General features: G+C 37.3%; 1 protein-coding gene across 3 annotated transcripts in view; it reads left to right on the top strand.

Moving 5' to 3' along the window:
- The first annotated feature begins 264 nt into the window (after positions 1 to 264).
- LIPN (lipase family member N) overlaps positions 265 to 22,286 on the top strand; it is a 31,738-nt gene continuing 9,716 nt past the window's right edge. For 2 of the 3 annotated variants that reach the window (XM_014827252.3, XM_044754732.2), the window contains exons 1-10: positions 265 to 473; positions 2,470 to 2,602; positions 3,860 to 3,975; positions 4,615 to 4,732; positions 6,806 to 7,004; positions 14,597 to 14,706; positions 17,145 to 17,281; positions 19,121 to 19,267; positions 20,728 to 20,799; positions 21,301 to 21,372. In XM_014827252.3, coding sequence (XP_014682738.1) covers positions 3,868 to 3,975; positions 4,615 to 4,732; positions 6,806 to 7,004; positions 14,597 to 14,706; positions 17,145 to 17,281; positions 19,121 to 19,267; positions 20,728 to 20,799; positions 21,301 to 21,372 — 963 coding nt within the window. In that variant the 5' untranslated portion in view covers positions 265 to 473; positions 2,470 to 2,602; positions 3,860 to 3,867. The remainder of the gene's footprint in view (positions 474 to 2,469; positions 2,603 to 3,859; positions 3,976 to 4,614; positions 4,733 to 6,805; positions 7,005 to 14,596; positions 14,707 to 17,144; positions 17,282 to 19,120; positions 19,268 to 20,727; positions 20,800 to 21,300; positions 21,373 to 22,286) is intronic. The other variant, XM_070487429.1, reaches the window with a different exon arrangement.

Raw genomic sequence — 22,286 nt, 5'->3', positions numbered from 1 at the left:
TCAGCTGTAGAGAATACCATACGTAATTCTGCCCAGTCAGTAAGCAATTAGGCAGGTAAATCTGCTTGGAGGAATGGAAGGTATAAATTTCCACCTATTCAATGGTATGGCCCTTGGGCTTCATTCTCACGAAGCTTTGACATTTGCCACCAATACAGTCCTAATCCTGCCACTCTGGGATGCTGATATCAAGGGCAAGTGCCTGCACTTTTGGTAATAAGTTCTCTGCAAGTAATCTTTCCTTTGAGCATTTTGGATTGGGATGGGTGTATGTTCAATTTGCTTATTATGGCTTCCTTTTAAGATTTTCAATATTTCAGTCATTTATGATGGATAGAAATTTTTACTTGTCATTTCTCTCTTCTGCCTCTTTATCACAGCCATACTGTGTTTGAAGTTATGTGTGGTACAGTGGAGCTGAAATGGAGATTCATTGACACCAACACTAAGGAGAACATGCTATGCTTTAACAGGTGATCTCAAAAACAACTTTTTTTTTTTTTAAGATTTTATTTTTTTCCTTTTTCTCCCCAAAGCCCCCCGGTACATAGTTGTATATTCTTGGTTGTGGGTCCTAGTTGTGGCATGTGGGACGCTGCCTCAGCGTGGCCTGATGAGCAGTGCCATGTCCGCGCCCAGGATTCGAACCAACGAAACACTGGGCCGCCTGCTGCGGAGCGCGCGAACTTAACCACTCGGCCACGGGGCCAGCCCCCAAAAAACAACATTGTTTTTTATAGATATCTTGAACATTGACAACTTGCTTTATGGGTAAAGAACTACAATTTTAAATTGTAATTTAAAGTGTCTTTCCTAAAGCCAAAATGTGCTAATCCATCATTTTACACACACACACTCACACCACTTACGGCTTTATTGAGTTCTAGTTGAACTTTAGCATGCATAATGGACTAGATGAATTGAACAAGTGACATATTCTGTGTTTCTGTTCATGCAAAGTCTTTTACTCTAAGGCAAAATTTGTCTCAAGCGTGTGAAGTTTCTACTTAGTTCTTTCCAAAATTCTATTTTGTTGGTTATGGCCTAATCTTTTTTACTTGGAGTTGTTTTCAAGGGAAGAATATGCCCCCTTGAATACAAAGTCATGTGTTAAGAAAAATACAAAGTCTCTTCTTTGGGGATAAGGAAGCAAACAAACAAAATGATGGGACATTGTAATAGCAAATATATTTTCAATTAGAACATTGGAAGAAAAATAATCATTTTCACAGATAGACACCAAGTTCAAGAATCTAAGTTCAACCTTGTTTTTTCAGCCATCTTGATATTTGAATGGGTAGCCAGCATTAAACAATTTGCTCAGACTGTGATATGATCTTTAGATCAGGATATCACAAATACCACAAGTCATCTGAAAGGTTGCCCCTAAATCTGCATTTTGCCCAAGATCCCTTTCCAGCTCTAATATCATCTGGTTTTATGGAAAAAAAAGGGGGGGACATTTGAGCTTCTAGAGAGTAGGAGCTATCATTTTGTATTTCACAAGGCCAAGGGATAAGTTTCAATGTATTTCATTTTAATTCATTACAATGTATTGGTACTTACTAAAATAGGAAGCTTATATAAGAAGAGCAATGAAAACATTGTGGAAAAGCTTGGCTTCATTTATTTGATATGGCTTAGTATCTGTATAAGCAAAAGAATTAGAAGAATTCTCTAGATTACTTATATAATCTTCAAAGTTGAAGAAGGAAAATGAGAAGGCAATGTTGTAGAAATTCTTCAGAGATTTACACTAGTCTACAATCTGTAAAGGCCTGAGAAGTTTAACTATATTCACAGTATTTCCACATGAAGTCATGGCAACAAATTAGCATTCATAATAATAGCATCGTGCCTCCTAGAACTCTCCAAAGAGTCCACTGAAGTTCTTTTAGAAGAGATTTGTAAAGTCATCCGTGAGAGATTCCAGGCAAGTCCACACACCTATACCATTGTACTGTCAATCAGGGCAAAGCACAGTGCAGTCTTTCATCTAAAACTGAATGAGATGGAGTGGTACATAGTCTCTCCACTTATTTCAAGAAGCTGAGTGCTTCCTTTCACTCTGCATTTGTAAGGAGTGAAGAATCAGGATGGCCTCATTGTCTCAATTTTAGTTACAATCAATCACATTCCTACATACTACATGGTTGACATCAATACTTTCACATACATTGTTTCATCTGATTCTCACAGAAATGCTATGGGATTGAGAAGGTAGATATTATTATCTCTGGTTTTGTCCATTAGGATCTACTTCCCCATTTGATGCACTAGTTTGAAAATGTTGCTGAACTCTCCCAACAGTGACAAACACTCAGTGGAAACATGAAATGTTCAGTCAAACTGGTTATTTGACATCGTATAGACCACTATTTCCCAATCTGCAAGTGCATCATGGCATTTGCTGTATCAGGAAGACGCCCTATGTGTGTGTCACAGTGCTTGGTTTCCTCATTTCCACAGGCCTCCTGTCTCTCCTCTCTCTAGCGTCTAACCGCAACCATATCTCATTCTTCAGCCTGACGTCACACACAAAAGTCCAGAAGTTCCTAATCGATAAGAAGTCCTCAGGAGCAGAGGGAGCTCATCTAACTAGGTAAGATCAAGATTTATCACAAACTGGAAGCAGGTTTGGAGTTGTAGTCAGGTATAGGGCTCCACAGTAAGAATGTCTGCGTTCCTGTCCTAGCTCTGTCACCTGTTGGCTCTGTAGCCTTGGGCAGATCTGAAATCTCTCTAAGTCCTTGTTTTTTTCATTGATAAGATGAGGATAATAGTACCTACCTCATGGAGTTTCTCTGAGGTTTAAATAACACACGCGAATCATTTAGAACAGTGCCTTGTACAAGCTAAGTACTCAATAGATATTAGCTATTACTAGTTTCAAAAACCTTTTAAATTATATACCATTTATAGATATAAAATCATCTTTCTGCCAGTTGGCAAATGTATGGAAAGCTATTTAACTTAAAGGTAGATTCTGAGTTTCAGAAGTCAGTCACTAACTTGTTAGGGTAAAGGTTCTCTGATATTACTCTCTTGCCAATAGATTAACAAAAATAGTGAAAGAGCTTGCACTGCACCTCATGCTTTATATATCACTTAATCCTCCCTACAACCCTATAAGGTAAGCTACCTATTATTTTTATTTTACCAAAACGGAAACCAAGAGACAAAGCTACTAAATAACTTGTCCAAGGTCAGAAATCTTTGTGGTGAGTCTGGACTTCAAACTCAGGCCACTGGATGGCAGCGCTCATGTGATGAGCTCTCCACACTGTGATGACGTTGGCCTGTCTTAGAAGAGATGTGCTTTTAAATCATGCAAAGAAGAGAGATTGTACATTTAAATGTGCTAAATTTGCCTTTGGGTATCCACAAGAGAAATAACCACATTGCTAAACACTGATCAAAAGCTTGTGTATTTGGTTGAAGCTTCATTGTTCACTGTTCTTGTTTGTTTTGGGGGATGCTGGGCTAGACTAGAGGAAAACTCTACTTCTAGCTTTTGCCATGGTATGGAAACTTGTCCTCTCAATGTTTAGGTATTTTGGCAACTCACATGTGAGCAAAGATTTAAAATAATTTTAAAACTTTGGTTAAAATAAGACAAAAAATGAGCTTCCATGCTAGATTAAATTAATTTCATTTTAAGAACTAGACTATGTCAAGGCAGTTTCTATGGGAAAAAATAGATTAATAGTGCTCATAGTCAGCTCACTGTATTGACTCCTTTCCACATTCTCAGCTTTTTAAGGGTGTCAGTCAAGTTTTTATTAGGGCACTAATTTCATTTCATTAATCAACTGTGATGTATAAAATTAAGCTTTGACTATTAAATCTTTTATGTCAGGCATTCTCATGATGTGGCTGTTTTTAGCAACAACCTGTTTGATTTATGGAACGTTAAATGCTGGTGGATTCTTTAATTTGGAAAATGAAGTGAATCCTGAAGTGTGGATGAATATTGTAAGTCATGGAAAATTCCAAAGAACATCAAAAAAGCAGATTATGAGGATCTCACTGGGTTGTGAGATTATTAAACATCCTGTTATAGCAGAAAATCTCTGATAAGAAAGCAGATAAAACTTAGGTGATTTTTAATATTTCCCCAAGAGTCAAGCTAGGTAGATCTGCTCTTTTGGCTGAATTAATAATACTTTCTAGAAATGAAAAGCAGAATTGTATTTTTTATAGACAACCACTTCTTTTGAATTTGTTTTTTAAGAATATTAAGAATTTATATCTTACACAAACTGGATGATATATATGATTGCCCTCTACCAGACTATGGTTTTATTATCTTCAAACCAAGAGGGGTCTCAAAAGACAATTAACTTGAGAAGAGAATTTTGTCAGAAGAGTGGATCAATGCTAAATATTATCTCCACTCACCATGCCCCCAAATTTGCCAATAGCAGACATTTTCTAATATTCTACTTATTTTTTTTATCAAGACTTTATGTAGTAAATTAATTTTACAGTTACCTGGGGCTACAGATTTCAGATAATTCACCCCAAAAAGCACATGCCAGATGCTTTGTTCTAGTTCTTTTTGATAACCTTTAGAGAAGATGTTTACTTAATGCCTGTATTTTCACTGGGCAGAGTGAAATCATCACCTATAATGGCTACCCCAGTGAGGAGTATGAAGTCACCACTCAAGATGGGTACATACTCAGTGTCAACAGAATTCCCAATGGGCGAAGAGATACTAAGAGCACAGGTACAAGATGTGTCTCTTCTGAGAAGGAAGACTGCATGTAACTGAAATTACTGCTGGCTATTCACTAAGAGTGACTGATTTATCAAAATTGGTTTCAATTTCAGATTAGTCTTCAAATGGTTAATAGGAAGTCTCATTCTTTTCTAATTCTCTGAAGACAGGCAAGAATCTAAAAATACAAAGGGCAAGACTGATCTTGTTGGCTGCAACCAGATTTGCCTGTTAGTTTGTACCTGCAAAGGCAGAGCCTACCTTTCCTTAGCTCATTACTCGTCTCTCATGTGGAAAATTGCTGTATCTCGGGAAAGTGGATTTACTCACGGTTGCAAGGAGATTTGCTGGGTTGTATGAATTGGCTGTGGAGTACCCCAAAAGAATTTTTCCTGCCCCTACTAGAATCAATAGGCTTTGCTCTGTAGGATAAAATATCAAATTAAATGGCAGTGGCATTTCCAAAACTTTCTCCAGGAAAGAAAACTTTAACATTCATCTATACTTTGACCTGAGGGACAGACAGTTTGTGGAATAAAAGAGCATGGTGTTAAGAAGACCTGAATCCTAGAATGACGAGGCAGCTTGCAAAAGCAGAGGAATTGCACTCTTTAAAAGAGGAAATGTAACTGCAAAGCCTCTGAGGACAGAGAGAGGAGTACACAAAACATCTGGAAAGGCTTGGTGGCAAATCCTTTACCATGTTCATTCTGCTGTGTCTCTCCCTCCATCCACATTGAAAAGGAGTTAAAATCATGGTGTTCCACGTTTTCTTCCTCTAAGGAAGCAATCTGTAATTTAGAGTTTTGAAATGAAACATGAAAAAATGGGAGTGGGACATGGATAAGATTACCTGACTGAATTTCAGATATACAACATGTGAGTTTTTCAGTTAAGTCCCACTTTAGAATATACTTATATGAAAAAATTATTCATTGTTTATCTAAAATTCAAATTTAACAGCGCATCCTGCATCTTTTGGTTAGTCTTTGTTTTCATTTTTTGCTAAATCTGGCATCACCAAGCATGGGGAAGAAGAGGCTATGAAATATAAAATAATAATTTTAAAGGAAAGGTTTTTCTTAAGGAGGGAGAATTTTGAGAAGATTTGGAATTAAAAAAACATTTATTAGGTGTATTGTTTTAAAAGCTTTACATTAATTTAAATCAGTTAAACCTCCAAACAACCCTAGGAGGTCAGTACTATTAGTAGTTATCTTTTTACAGATGATGAAACTGAGGCAAAACAGATTATGTAACACGCATGAAGTCACACAGATAGCAAGTGACAAAACCAGAAATCAAACCCAGGCAGCCTGAGTCCAGAGCCTGAATTCTGAACTGTTAAATTATAATGTCTTTTCTGACCCTTCCACCCTGGTTCTCCTGAGCTCCCTGAATACTCTCTCCCTTGGGAATTTGAGAGTTGGCAGAGGGCTGTGGAGCTGAGTTTACTATTATAGTTTTCAAATGCTCTCCAATAGACAGAGGCTGGGGATTTGGTAAGAAACTTGGGGAGGAACTGCTCATCATCTGTTTACACTCACCGCCTCTTCCTCCCTGGAAGAAGCATAGGATTCCGTTGAACATGATCACTTCCGTGTCTTTGCAAGCCAAATCCAGGAGATATGTAAATATGAATACATAGAGCAGAAAAGTTACAAGCACACACTTTATCACGAAACAGGACTGGGCTTGAGTCCTGGCTATGTACCTTGGTAGCTGGATGACCCCTCAGGAAAGTTACTTAACTACCTTAAGGCTAGGTGTCCACCTCTGTAAAGTGGGGAACCTCAAAACTGTATCTACTTCATAGAGTTATTGTAAGAATTTAATAAGCTCATGCATGTCAATCAGTCAGCAAAACATCAGATAGAAAGTGTATGCTCAAGAAACTTCTGCAATTATAATGCTCTACACTAATGACAGGGGGCAAAGTGAACGCTGTTTTTGCTTTTTGCTTTTCCCGGTGGTGTGTGTGAGTGTGTTTCTGTCATGTTCCTGAGATGCTCTATTTATCAGAAATTATTCTCTTGCTCTCTCTCTCCCTCTCTTTCTCTCTCCCTTCCTCCCTCCCTCCAGGTCCCCGGCCAGTCGTGTGCATGCAGCATGCCCTGTTTGCAGACAGTGCCTCCTGGCTTGAGAATTATGCCAATGGCAGCCTTGGGTTCCTTCTAGCAGATGCAGGTTATGATGTATGGATGGGAAACAGTCGAGGGAACACTTGGTCAAGAAGACACAAAACACTCTCAGTGACCGAAGAGGAATTCTGGGCCTTTAGGTAAACTGTATCTAAGAGAATTCATGAGGAAAGTTGGAGACAATTTCTTTACATATAATGGTGTGGGTGATATTAATAATAATGCATGATACTTGGAGTCACACAGCTCCTTGTAGTTGCTACTAACTTCTAAAAGGGGAGAAATAGCAAGAAGCTTTGATTTGAACTGATTCTCCCAGAGGCAAATTATATCATTTTAACATATATCTTGCTAAATCTTGTTAAATTTTAACATATAATTCTATCCAATGTTATACATTATAAGTATGTCCCAAGGGATATCTCAGGAAATTCCTGTGACGAATGCATGCCTACTATAACAGTGCCTACTATATGCACTGTTCCAGGTCCTGAGCATGCAAGAGTGAACTAAGTCCCTGCTCTCATGAAGCTTATATTCATTCTAATGATGCTATTACATGTATTTTACTTCGAGCACTGTGGCTGAGACGGTATACAATACCATTTGCAAAAAAACCTCTACTGTGAGCCCTTTAAAAGCTTGGTAGTGAGCTGTGGAGTGGATCTTTTTATACGCTGACTGCTTCTTTTAGTGAATGTGCTTTCAGCCATCACCAGAAGACTGACTGATGCCCACAATGGACATCCTTCCTCAGGCCTAAGCTCCCTGTAGGTTTGCAAGCCTGTTGCCAGAACAGAACCATATTCAAGAAATATTCAGTACCCACTGACAAGTTGAGAGGAAAGGAAGAATAGAATAGATTGTTAGGGTCAGAGCTTTTTTGGCAGGGGCAGGCATCAGGAAATATTTTGTGTCATCGATCCTTGGCTGGGGTCTTGAAGCTTGTTTACTTTAAGGCATCACAACAATTGTCTTATACTTAGGAGTACCAGTCTAGAGATTTCCTGGCATGTTCTTTTTTTCACCTTGAATACAGTTTTGCTTATTATTTTTTACTGAGGTGATGATAGTTTACAACTTTGTGAGATTTCAGTTGTACATTTTTATTTGTTGGTCATCTTAGAAGTGCACTCCTTCACCCCTTATGCCCATCCTCCAACCCTCTTCCCCCTGGTGACCGCTGAACTGTTCTCTTTGTCCGTGTGTTTATCTTCCACATCTGAGTGAAATCATAAGGTGTTTGTCTTTCTCTGTCTGGCTTATTTCCCTTAACATAATACCCTCGAGGTCCACCCATGTTGCTGTGAATGGGAGGATTTAGTCTTTTTTTATGGCTGAGTAGTGTCCCATTGTATACATACACTACATCTTCTTTATCCAATCATCAGTTGATGGGCACTTGGGTTGCTTCCATGTCTTGGGTATTGTGAACACTGCTGCAGTGAACGTAGGGGTGCACAAGTCTCTTTGAATCATTGATTTCAAGTTCTTTGGATAAATCCCCAGTAATGGGATAGCTGGGTCATATGGTATTTCTATTTTTAATTTTTTGAGAAATCTCCATACTGTTTTCCATAGTGGCTGCACCAGGTTTATTCCTATCAGCAGTGAATGAAGGTTCCTTTTTCTCCACATCCTCTCCAACATTTGTTCTTTTCTGTCTTGGTGATTATAGCTATTCTAACAGATGTAAGGTGGTATCTTAGTGTAGTTTTGATTCGCATTTCCGTGATGATTAGTGATGTTGAATATATTTTCGCGTGCCTGTTGGCCATCTGTACATCTTCTTTGGAGAAATGTCTGTGAATGGGCAGAAATATCCTCTGCCTACTTTTTGATCCAGTAGTTTGCTTTTTTGTAGCTCACTTGTGTGAGTTCTTTATATATTATGGAGATTAACCCTTTGTCAGATATGTGCTTTGCAAATATTTTCACATAAACTGCAACTCAGTTGATGGGCTCTCTTTCCATTTTGATCCTGGTTTCCTTTGTCTTGCAGAAGCTCCTTAGTCTGATGAAGTCCCACTTGTTTGTTTTTTCTTTTGTTTCCCTTGTCTGAGTAGACATGGTATTCGAAAATGTCCTTTAAGACTGATGTCAAAGAGTGTACTACCTATATTTTCTTCCAGAAGTTTTATTGTTTCAGGTCTTACCTTCAAGACTTGGATCCATTTTGAGTTTATTTTTGTGTATGCCAAAAGACAATTATGTGCTTTCATTCTTTTGCATGTGGCTGTCCAGTTTTACCAACACCATTTATTGAAGAGACTTTTGTTTCTCCATTGTATGTTCTCAGCACCTTTGTCAAAGATTAGCTGTCCATAGATGTGTAGTTTTATTTCTGGGCTTTCAATTCTGTACTATTGATCTGCGTGCCTGTTTTTGTACCAGTACCATGCTGATTTGATCACTATAGCTTTGAAGTATATGTTGAAGTCAGGGATAGTGATGCCTCCAGCTTTGTTCATGTTTCCCAGGATTGCTTTAGCTATTCAAGGTCTCCTGTTTCCCCATATGAATTTTAGGATTCTTTGTTCTATTTCCGTGAAGAATGTCACTGGGGTTCTGATTGGGATTGCATTGAATCTGTAGATTGCTTTAGATAGTATGGACATTTTAATTATGTTTATTCTTCCAATCCATGTACATGAAATATCTTTGCATTTTTTTAGGTCTTCATTGATTTCTTTCAGTAACGTCTTATAGTTTTCATTGCATAGGTCTTTTACCTCCTTGGTTAAATTTATTCCTAGATATTTTATTATTTTTGTTGCAGTTGTAAATAGGATTGTATTCTTGAGTTCTCTTTTTGTTGGTTCGTTATTAGAGCATGAAAATGCAAGTGATTTTTGTAAGTTGATTTTGTACCCTGCAACTTTCCTGTAGTTGTTGATTATTTCTAATAGTTTTCCAGTGGATTCTTTAGGGTTTTCTATATTTAAAATCACGTCATCTGCAAACAGGGAGTTTCACTTCTTCATTGCCTATTTGGATTCCTTTTATTTCTTTTTCTTGCCTAATTGCTCAGCGAAACTTCCAGTATTATGTTGAATAAGAGTGGCAAGAGTGGTACCCTTGTCTTGTTCCTGTTCTCAGAGGGATGGCTTTCAGTTTTTCCCCATTGAGTATGATGTTGGCTGTGGGTTTGTCATATATGGCCTTTATCATGTTGAGGTACTTTCCTTCTATCCTCATTTTATTGAGAGTTTTTATTGTAAATGGATGTTGGATCTTGTCAAATGCTTTCTCTGCATCTATTGAGATTATGATGTGGTTTTTGTTCTTTATTTTGTTAATGTTGTGTATTACATTGATTGATTTGCACATGTTGAACACTTGGTATAAATCCCACTTGATCATGGTGTATGATCTTTTTAATGTATTACTGCATTCAGTTTGCCAATATTTTGTTGAGGATTTTTGCATCTATGTTCATCGGCAATATTGGCCTGTAATGTTTCTTCTTTGTTTTGTCCTTGTCTGGCTTTGGTATCACGGTGATTTTGGCCTCGTAGAATGTGTTAGGAAGTGTTCCATTCCTCAATTTGCTGGAATAGTTGGGAAGGATAGGGAATAAATCTTTTTTGAATGTTTGGTATAATTCTCCAGAGAAGCTGTCTGGTCCTGGACTTTTATTTGTTGGGATGTTTTGGATTACTGTTTTAATCTCTTTACTTGTGATTGGTCTTTTCAGATTCTCTATTTCTTTTTGATTCAGCTTTGGGAGGTTATAAGAGTCTTAGAATTAATCCATTTCTTCTAGATTGTCCCATTTGTTGGCATATAGTTTTTCATAGTATTCCATTATAATCTTTTGCATTTCTGTATTATTTGTTGTAATTTTCCTCTTTCATTTCTAATTTTATTTATTTGAGCTTTCTCTCTTTTTTTCTTGTGAGTCTGGCTAAGGATTTGCCAATTTTGTTTATCTTCTCAAAGAATCAGCTCTTTGTTTCATTGATCCTTTCTACTGTCTCTTTTTGTTTCAATTTCATTTATTTCTGCTCTGATTTTTATTATTTCCCTCCTTCTTCTGATTTTTGACTTTGTTTGTTCTTTTTCTAATTTTGTTAGGTGTGGTTTGAGATTTCTTGTTTGAGATTTTTCTTATTTGTTAAGGTTAGCCAGTATTGCAATGAATTTTCCTCTTAGGGCCACTTTTGCTGCATCCCATATGAGTCAATATGCTGTGTTTTCATTTTTACTTGCCTCCAGATATTTTTTTATTTCTCTTTTAATTTCTTCAATGATGCATGTGTTGTTCATTAACATGTTGTTTAGTCTCCACATATTTGTACTTTTATCAGCTTTTTTCTTGTAGTTAATTTCTAGTTTCATAGCATTATGGTCAGAAAAGTTGCTTGATGTTATTTCAATATTCTTAAATTTATTGAGGCATATAGTCTATCCTTGAGAATATTCTATGTGCAGTTGAGAAGAATGTATATTCTGCTGTTTTGTATGGAGTGTTCTACATATATCTATTAAGTCCATCTGGTGTGGTTTTGCATTTAATTCCACTGTTTCCTGTCTGGATGATCTATCCATTGATGTAAGTGGAGTGTTGAGGTCCCCTACTATTATTGTGTTGTTGTTAATATCTCCTTTGAGGTGCATTAATAGTTGCTTTATGTACTTTGGTGCTCCTGTGTTGGGTGCATACGTGTTTATAAGTGTTATGTCTTCTTGGTGGAGAGTCCCTTTTATTATTATATACTGCCATTTTATGTTCCTCTTTACCATTTTTATCTTGAAGTCTACTTTGTCTGATGCCAAGTATAGTAACACCTCCTTTCTTTTACTTGCCATTAGCTTGGAGTATTGTCTTCCATCCCTTCACTCTGAGCCTGTGTTTGTCATTGGAGCTGAGATGTGTTTCCTGGAGGCAGTATATGTTGGGTCTTGTTTTTTAATCCATCCCATCTCTCTGTGTCTTTTGTTTGGAGAATTCATTCCATTTACATTTAGAGTGATTACTCTAATGAGGGCATAATGCTGCCATTTCCTTCCTCATTTTCTGGTTCTTCTGCATTTCCTTTGTTTCTCAACTCATGTATTTTGGACTACCAATTCAATTAGGTAGTTTTCTATGCTGGCTTTCTTAGTTTTCTCCTTACTTATTATTTGTATCTCTTCTAATTATATGTTTAGTGGTTACCATGATGTTTGTATGAAAGATGTCATAGATGAGATAGTCTATTTTCTGATAACCTCTTGTTCCTTAGAGTAAGCTGATTCCATCCCTTTCCCCTTCCCCTTCTAAGTTGTTTTTGTCACATATTTTTCCATCTTGTGTTGTGAGTTTGAGGTTAAAATGATTATATTTATTTTTGGTGTTCTCTGTCCTTTTATCTTTAATGTTATAATTAAGTATTTGCTAACCTGTTCTGATGAATAACTACAATATTCTGATTTTGTCTACCTATTTATCTTCTTACTCAGGGTTTTGTAACCTGTTTATTTTTTCTTTTGGGTAAGAGGGCCTTCTTGAGGATTTCTTTGAGAGGCGGTGGCCTTGAGGCGATGACCTCCCTTAGCTTTTGTTTATCTGGGAAGGTTTTTATTTCTCCATCATATTTGAAGTATATTTTCTCTGGATAAAGTATTCTTGGCTGAAAGTTTTTGTCTTTTAGGTTTTGAATATATCATTCCACTCTGTCCTAGCCTATAAGGTTTCTGCTGAGAAATCTCCTGAAAGCCTGATAGAGGTTCCTTTGTAAGTTATTTTCTTTTGCCTTGCTGCCCTTAATATTTTTTCTTTGTTGTTGACTTTTGCCAGTTTCACTAGTATATGCCTCACAGTAGGTCTTTTTACATTGGTATAGTTAGGCTACCTATTGGCTTCTTTCACTTGTATTTCTAGCTCCTTCCCCAGGTTTGAGAAGTTCTCAGCTATTATTTCTTTGAATAGGCTTTCTTCTCCCTTGTCCTTCTCTTCTCCCTCTTGAAGACATATAATCCTTATACTGCATTTCCTAATTGACTTGGATATTTCTTGGAAAATGTCTTCACTTCTTTTTAGTCTTAGTTCTCTCTCTTCCTCCATCTAAAGCATTTCTACATTTTTGTCCTCAATATTGCTGAAACGTTCCTCAATAATATCAGCTCTATTGTTCAGGGAATCCATATTCTTCTTTATCTCACCCACTGTGTTTTTCATCTCCAATATTTCTGGTTGGTTCTTCTTTATAGTTTCAATCTCTTTTGTGAAGAAGTTCCTGAATTCATTGAACTGTCTATCTGCATTTTATTGTAACACATTGAGTTTTTTAATAGCTATTTTGACTTCTCTGTCATTTAGATTATAGATTTCTGTGCATTCAGGATTGATTTCTGGGTACTTGTCATTTTCCTTCTGGTCTGGAGATTTAATATATTTTTAATACTGCTTTATGGTGTGTATTTGTGCTTCCACATAGTAGTAGTATTTGATTGCCACTTCCTGCTGCCACTGGGTGAGGCTCAAGAGCTGCATATTCTGAGCCCACCATGATCTTCAGCTAAGCTCCCAGGCACTGCTTTTACAGGCCTGCTGAACTGAGGTGCCAGGTGGAGGGGCTGTGCACTTTCTTTCTCCTGCACTATCTTGGGGGCTTCTCCCTCTGCCCTCACTATCTGCTCTCCTGGGGTATTAGTTTGATGAAGACACCTCCATGATAGCTAGTCGCATCTCTGTGGTGCTTTTCTTTGGGCTGTGAGGGACCTTGGAAAGTGACGGCTTTCCCACCGAGGGCTGCCTCCTCTCCCTTTCCTCTCAGAACCATGTGAAGTCCCTGGGTCACTGCCCTTTGGGAGGAAGAAAAGATTCCTCTTACCTTGTTCCACTTCCTCAGGGGGGCTCTAGCACCTCCATCTTCACACGTATGGCTGCATGGGTCTCTCAGACGTCTTTTATGTGGTGTCCTTTGTTGGAAAGTGAATGTCGTTTTCATTGTATCTTAGATGGGAGAGCTTAAGGGGAGAGCTCATTCTGCAATGATACTGATGTCACTCCCCTCCTCATATGTTCTTTTAATAAACAGGTCTCTAGTTTATGGGGTACCCTTACTCAACTATATGTTATGTAGGCCTTTTTGTTGTCTTATATTAATGCTGGCTGAACTGGTACTATAGGATTTTGGTATATATTGACTACATCTCTACATGGATAGAACTATTAATAGTAGCAACATATGATTGAGCTCCTACTAGCAGCCAGAGTCATTCCTTTAATATCATCCAACCCCTATAGAAGCCCTGCTTTATACCAGGCACTATCATGTTCATTCCACATGATAAGAAAACTTAACTCAGAGCATGTAAATAAATTAAAGTTACTCAGCTAGTACATGGTATAATCATGATTTATAACCAGTTCTGTGTCCAAAGCTGGGTATTAAATGGTCCTAATAGTCTTGAAGTAGCCTGAGGGAGTCTGAAGTAGAGGTGTGCAAACTACATGGGGAAAGGACGGTGAAAGAAACACAAGGGAAAGGAATGAAGAGGAGAATGATAAGACTGAAATTCAGGTAGGATACACAAGTCTTGAAATAATTCCTGTTACTAGAAAGTAACACATATAAAGGCAGCAAACAAAAGTCACAATAGCCTACATGTAATTGGACAAATAATGAAATATACACCAAATAAATGGACAGCAGAGAATTCTATGTATAAAAAATAAGTGAGCAAATGCTTTGAGTTTTAAATTTAGTTGCAAGTGTTTATAAGCCCCTGTTTTATTTTTCAGTTTTGATGAAATGGCCAGATATGATCTCCCAGCAGTAATAGACTTCATCATAAGTAAAACTGGTCAGGAGAAGTTGTATTTCATTGGACATTCACTTGGAACTACAATAGGTATGCTTACAAGAGTCAACACTTTACAAGAGTCAGAGTCTTGCAAGAGTTCACCTTTAAATTGGGGCAGAGGAACTGTCATTTATAATTCCCTTAATTCTCTATCCCATGCTGGGCATATAACTCTAGTGCCCCAAGTGGCTGTGAACCTGAATGCAAGAGACTGTCGGTATGTACTGCAAATCTTTCCTTCAATTCTGGTCACAACAGTACATTTGTGATGGTGATGTAATTTCCCAGGAATAACATGTTTCCCCAAATCCAAAGAAGTATTTCCAAAAAGTAAGTTTCTAGATCCCCTCTGAGCTAAAAAAGTAAAGCTTAATGCCATGAAACATCACTGAAGAATGCTAAGTATACATCAATCATACTTTCCTCACAACCTACAAAGGGATTTAAAAAGAAATAAAAGGGAGGACCATATATATATATATTTGAACAAACTGAAAAGGTAAGATCACTTTTTTTTTGAGTTGAAACAGAAGAGCTTTCTCTAACATATAAACTGGTCTTATCTAGTTAGCATATGATTTAATATTTATGGAATAGTGATTAAATGTAAACACTACATAGAGAAATTTATTGTAAAAATCCAAGACCCTGCTCTTTGAAAATACACTTTTCAATGATTTCCTAGATCTTTTGGAAAGAAATCAATGATCTAGCTCCAAATAAAAATTTTAAGAAATCCGTACCATTAAAAATGTGAATTTGTTAGTGATCTTCCACTAAAATTTCTAATTTTTACAAAATTAAGTTATGTGAAATGCAATGTTTTAGTTTGGGTGAAACTGCACAAGAGATACTAAATATTCTTACAGTAGTCTCATTATCACCACTATCATCAACAGCAAACAGGTATTTATCAGTGCCTTATACTGATAGGCAGCTTACAAGTTGGGAACAGGCAATGAGCACCGGAGACCATATTCTAAAAGAGTGTCAAAGAACTAAGCAGAGACTCCCCCCCAAAATTGCCACTAATAGGTAAACAATCATACTATCATAGCTAACACTTATTGAGTATTTATCATGTTTAGGGCCCTGTGTTCAGGACATTTCCCACAATATCTCTCTCTAAGCTTTGGAACAATCCTACCATTATTATTTCCATCTCATGGATGAGAAAACAGATGTTTAAAGAAATTAAGTGGATTGCTTAAGGTGTCTTAGCATGCAAGATACAGAAAGAAGATTCAAACCAGGTCAGTTTGATTTCACCAGTGGGGTGGTTGGGCACTGTGGAGAAACTGTAAGGAGGAGGAATGACTTGATCGAGGTCAAGAAATGTGAGTAAGACTTAGATATGCTCTTATATCCGATCTGTAAAGAAAACATAGAAAATTTGATCATCAGTGCTCTGTATTGCACTAGGGCATGAAATTTTCCAGTCAGCAACTATTTGCATTTTGGGCAGAGAAATTTTTCTTATGTGGAAAGGACCCAATCTTTGTATGGCATCTAGCAATTAAGGCCCTAGCCCACTAAATGACAACAGGGCTCCCTAGTCAGTATGATCACTAAAAAACTAATCTCCACACATTTCCAGACACCTTCTGGGGGGAGTATTATGTTAATACAGTCAGTTCTTTTTCTGGCCAAGACACTTTCAATGTTTCAACAAGAATTTCAGCAGAAAAAAAAAAAAAACCCTCTACTAAAGCTACACACGCCTAAGCACCCACACACACATACACACACACCCACAGTGGAGGGGGCCCAGGAAGGTACCTCAGGGAACCCAAACACACAGATACACCATACAGCCTTTCCTATGTGGTACTGATCTCCACCCTCATCCTCACAGGGCTAGAAATGGGTGCAATGCTGTTGCTAAAAGATCAGAAAAATTAGAGCAAATGGAGATACCTGGTCCTTACTGAGACCACAATGGACCAGGGGAAACCTCCTTCCCTCTTGGGAAGATTCTAGAGGGTTGGTAAGCATCCAGTGAAGCACTGGGAGCAATGAAATCTCTTTCCATTATGAGAAAGAAAAATTGTGGAATAACTGGTTGATACTGCAGAAAGAACTGATTGGCTCACCTCCCGTGAACTGGTTATTTACTTCCGGAGGCTCTTTGACTGATTCTGGCATCTCAGAGTTGGGGGTAAAATGACAACATTGCCAGCATTAACCCGTGCTTGAGAAGTGAGGTTGCCCACAATTCAATGAGCAGTAGTTGATTCAGTAGCTTATCCCTCACTTTCCGCAACCAAGTTAAATTGTCCAGAATAAGAGAAAAATGGAGACTTGAGAGTAGAGAGGACTGAAGACTGACCATCTTTGCAGAATAACTCAGAAGAGTTTCCCAATTCATCCCCTAGATCATTGCAATAGAAGGATAAAAATTACAGCAGAGTCCCACTTCTGTTAGTAGAAATATTGCATGAGTGTTTCTAATTTTCACAAGATTGTCTTGTTTCCTGTTCTCTCAGGGTTTGTAGCCTTTTCCACCATGCCTGAACTGGCACAAAGAATCAAAATGAATTTTGCCTTGGGTCCTGTTGTCTCTTTGAAATATCCCACGAGCATTTTTACCAGTTTTTTTCTACTTCCAAATTCCATAATCAAGGTAGGCTCCTCCTTTCACCAAAATGTATCTGAGGATCTCACTTTGGATCATAGAACCTTATTATTTTAAAATTTATTGTGAAGTAAAAGTAGGAAATTTAGATGAAATCTGTAGAATCCAGATTCTGCGACCATGCGTTTGCATGTGTGTTTGTCTGTGTGTGTGTACGACATTGTCTACAGTTCCCATATACAATTTCTACACTCATTCATTCACAGAGTTGAGTATATATCAGAATCTCTAGCTGTGCTAAGCTCTGTGTCTGTATAGGGTCTACTCACAAGCTTTCTTGTTCCACCGGGAAGGTCAATGAAATTACAATGCCCACATAGAAGACATTTTTCAAGTTACATATGATCACTGACGTCCCTGATTTTGATGTTAGATAAGCCTGAATAATATACCCCTTCCCGTGTGGGAGCTTGTTCTAATGTATTGAAGCTAAGATTCCAAATCCAGGTGTCTTACAGCTCAATTATTCATTCAAATATTTATTGATTATTTTACAAGGGTTGGAAAAGTAATTTGATTGCCAATTGTGGGTTGGGGATTTTATCCAATAAAAAGATATTTTTTTTCTCTTTGCTTTGTGTTTCTCTAAAAAAGTCACTGCCACAATGAACATCGTATTTTACCAAGACTGCCCTTTAAATTTGGGGTGAAAGATAAAATGAATTTTGGTCATAATGAGCCACAACTAGAAGGACCTGCAACTGAGATAGTCAACTATGTACCAGGGGGGATTGGGGGAGATAAAGCAGAAAAAAAATGAAGTTTGGCAAAAATGAAGTCAAGGAGATCCCAGTCACCTACTGCGATTAGAGTATTACAGTAATTCATATGCAAGATGAGGCCCTGGTTTGGTGTGGAGTGGTGGGAATGGAAATAAATATTTGTGAGCTAACACAGGAAGAATTTCTATAGGGCCCAGTGATCAGTTTGATTCTAGTTTTATTGTATTGTTTACTGTAAATTCAAGTGATGTAACTTCCCTTTTTCGTGGTTGATAGTCTTATTTCAAGGTGTTTGATGTCAGTTAGTTTTGGATGTGTTCTGCATTTGGGCAAAGATGAGCAGACAAATTAGTTAAGTTAAACTCAGAGATGGACACATCTATCTCAAAATATACCAGTTTTGCATATGTATTGCTCTGCCTGCATAGGTCGGGTCTGAGGAAAACATTGGTCCTGGCTTATCTCATTTTTCTATCTCCTACTGTCAAATTTCCTGTCACTTGAAGCCCCTTTCCCAACCCTGCCCACCATTTCAAAACATCTGTCTTCCCCAGAAGCTCCAGGTCTCCTACCAGAGATTCCCCACCCAAACTTATTTTCCCAAGTCCTAGAAGTTTTAACCATTCTGCCTTCCATGACATCATAAATTTTTTTCTGTCCAGAGACACTCTCCCCTCAGTACACCATTCTCTACTTTTCAGCATAAGAGCTGGCTAATCTGGGACACTACTAGAAAGACAATGTGCACATGAATAATAGAGAAAACTCTGCTTTTGCTTCCTATTCAAGGCAATATTTGACCTTATGGAGAAACTGTTCCACCTTTCTTGCCAATTAATAAGAAATATTGGCAGTCAATTATTGGACAGAACATGGGGGAGCTTCATGATGAATTTGGGGTTGTGGGTCCTTACTGCAATCTCCCTGTAGACTATGTTTGATGGTAGAGATGGATTTATAAGTGGTAACTTTTCTTGAATTACTTGGCCAAAACAGCAAATACAAATACAAGTAGATCCCCAAGAATCCTCATTCCTGAGATAAAGGGAATGTCAAGGATTCAGAAAATAGTTCTTAAAAAGATAATTATTTTTTATTTTTACAGAGTTTTTTTGGTACCAAAGGTTTACTTCTAGGAGATAAGATAGGGAAGATATCTTCTACGAAAATTTGCAACAATAAAATATTATGGATGTTGTGTAGCGAATTTCTGTCCTTATGGGCTGGATCCAACAAGAAAAATATGAATATGGTATGTATATTGATTATGGGACCATTTGATGCTTTAAGAAATTCCAGTTTTCCTTTGATTAATTTTGATGCATCAATGACACTGCATAAATTCATGCGGTATTCTAAACTCTTAAAGGTGAAGATTTGCTATTCATAGAAGATTAGGTCAATAGACCATGAATGCAAGGACTGGGAAAGGGAATAGGCAGCTTCATCCTTCCATCCTGGTCAAATTTAGCAGAATAGATTCCACAATGCATAGCAGTTTCACATGTTCGTAATTAGCCACCACTTACTACAGTTATTTTGAATTTACAGTTAATACAGTACATTAAAAAATAAAATCCTAGAAAGGATGAGAAGCACATATAAGCATTTAACTCATTTCATGTGTGCCTTCTCTTCTTGACCTCAGTTTGGCCTCAGATAAAACTCATCCCTTAAAAGGAAAATACAAGACAGAATGGAACGCAGGTGGAATCCTTTTCCTATGAGGAAGCAGCAGTCCTGTTTTATCAACTCTTTGTTTCCTCTTATTGAGAATTTGAGCAAGAGGATGAAGGAGAAGGAGGAGTTTATACTTGTAGACTAGTGTGATTGAATAGTTGTCTCTGTCATATTCCAAATAGCAGCCAAAGAGACTATTGCAGTGAAGCTAGTCCCCAAAAAGCTTTTCTCCACCAGCCCATCCTACCCCTGTTCTTCAAGAGGATAAGTTGTATTAGACTGAAGACCATGAGGAAACATTGTTGAAAGCCTTAATCAAAAGTAAAGATTATTAATAATTCTCTTGATTAGTTTCATTATATGCCAAGACATAGAATTGTATTGTTTACATTCCAAGACATAGAATTGTATTACTATATCTATAATTTTTCATCTCTATAATGTTTACAAAGATTGAAGAACAGTGCATATGAAAGGATTGGTTTTCAACTTTTATCTTGCAATATTTTATTTTGTCCTCACAAAAGCTCAGCAAGTTGGTAGTATGATTTTTAGTAGGTTCATTTAATAGATGAAAAAACAGAAACTCAGAGATGTTAAATAACTTTCCCCAAGTCACAAATCTTATAATTAACAAAGTTAGGTCCTGAAATTCAGGTTTTCTGATTTCTTGATCTGTGACAGTGCACACGCACTCACCACCCCAGCGCTTGCACTTAGCACCTTTCCTAGTTGCTTTGCTCCATCATGTCCATTGTTGCTTCTTCTACTTCAAGATAAGCAAATTATCCCACAGCTTCAGAGCTGGTGCAGGTTTGCTCTCAAGCAGCCCATACAACTTGTCACCCCACGGTTCATTCACATGGAAGTGTCTGATAGGAATTTATGATAATCTAGATGATTCTGTCCTGCCATTTTCAACATCCCAGTATTTGTTTACTAATTCTTAGCAAAATTTTTCTCTGCTTCTGAAAGGTATAGTTTATTTCATTGGATGACTATTGCTGTAACATGTGTTTTGTTTCCGTTCAGAGTCGAATGGATGTGTACATGTCACATGCTCCCACTGGATCCTCAGTACAGAATATCCTGCATATAAAACAGGTAGCATCTTTGTCATGGAAAACATTTCCAATGCTTCTTTTCGTTATATATGAAAGGACAGAGTTAACAGGCCTACTCTAAGAAGCTTAGAAGCCAGCATGATTTGATTTCCCTGAATTTTAAGAGAAAGGACAAGGTATGATGCAGACCAGGTGGGTGACATAAATGAATCCCATCTTAAATCAGAGTTTGTAAAATAGGCCCGGAGCTGAAACAAGAGGCAAACTGGGAAAGCCTCAAGAGAGCTGAGCCTTCCCAAGAGAGATTTGACTTCCTCTAACGAGTGTGGGTTTTCCATTAGCTCTTCCTTACAACCAAGGGAGACCATTGCTTTCCTCTCAGATGACCCTACTTTTTATGGTGGCAAAAATGTATTTACATCCTTCTGGTGGTCCAGAAGCCTTATTGTCTTCCCAGTGTACAGTGTTTTTCTAAGATTTGCTATTAGCAATCATAATTCTTACTCTGACTATTCTTTTTTCTAAACAACATTCATTTCAGCTTTACCAATCTGATGAATTCAGAGCTTATGATTGGGGAAGTGAAGCCAAGAACATGCATCACTATAATCAGGTGAGCTACTCAGAATGACCTGAGAGGGGTGAATTTGAAAAATTATTATAAGAAATTATTTGAGAATGAAGAGAATCCTACCTGGCAATTAGTGGCATTCACACTGATGGATAGAGCTTTTCTAAAAAGTCTAATTTTAATCTATATTCATAGCCAAAAATGGAGAAATAAAAGAAGCATATACAATGGAAATTAAATAATTTGTAATCCTTCTACCCAGAGATAACTAGACACATCAATATTTTGTTGCATTTATTTCAATCTTCTGAGCATCATACTGCTTTTACACAACTTTTAATCTTGCTTTTTCATTTACAGTTATAACAAGACATAACTAATGGTCCCAAGGTGTTTTTAAACATACTTTTTAATGGCTGCATGACAATGAAAATTGTTTTATAAAAAATTTACAGAGAAAATGAATAGACGCTTCTTGATACCAACAGAAAAAATTAGGATTCCAAGATGAAAGTTAAGAGTATTATCTGCCCATGGAGAATTGATTCTTAAGGCATCTTTTTTCATCTAAGTTCACACACCAAAATCTGTAGACTCATTTAGCCTTTCTGAACTTTTAATCAATCCTGTTGCCACCATTTCTTTTCTCAAAGTCAGGGGCTAGGCTTCTCAGAAATAAGTAAGCATACTAAATTAAAATTTTCCCGTGCTTTCCCAGACTGACATATTTAAGGCTATTTATTAGTGCAAACTTGGATCAACTAAGCTGTTTCTGAGCATCAAAACTGTCAATCCGAGCAGTCAATTTCTCAATAATGGGTGGAATTGTGAGAGAAAAGATGCTACTAGCCTTTAAGGCAGCTATAAGGGCTAGACTATGTGTATTTTTATTATTTTTAAAATAATCTTAATTAAGGTGTAACTTACATACAATAAATTTCCCTAATTTTATGTGA

The sequence above is a fragment of the Equus asinus genome, chromosome 2 (genome assembly GCF_041296235.1).
Source record: "Equus asinus isolate D_3611 breed Donkey chromosome 2, EquAss-T2T_v2, whole genome shotgun sequence".
Lineage (NCBI taxonomy): Eukaryota > Metazoa > Chordata > Mammalia > Perissodactyla > Equidae > Equus > Equus asinus.
This window is presented reverse-complemented; position numbering and strand designations above follow the sequence as displayed.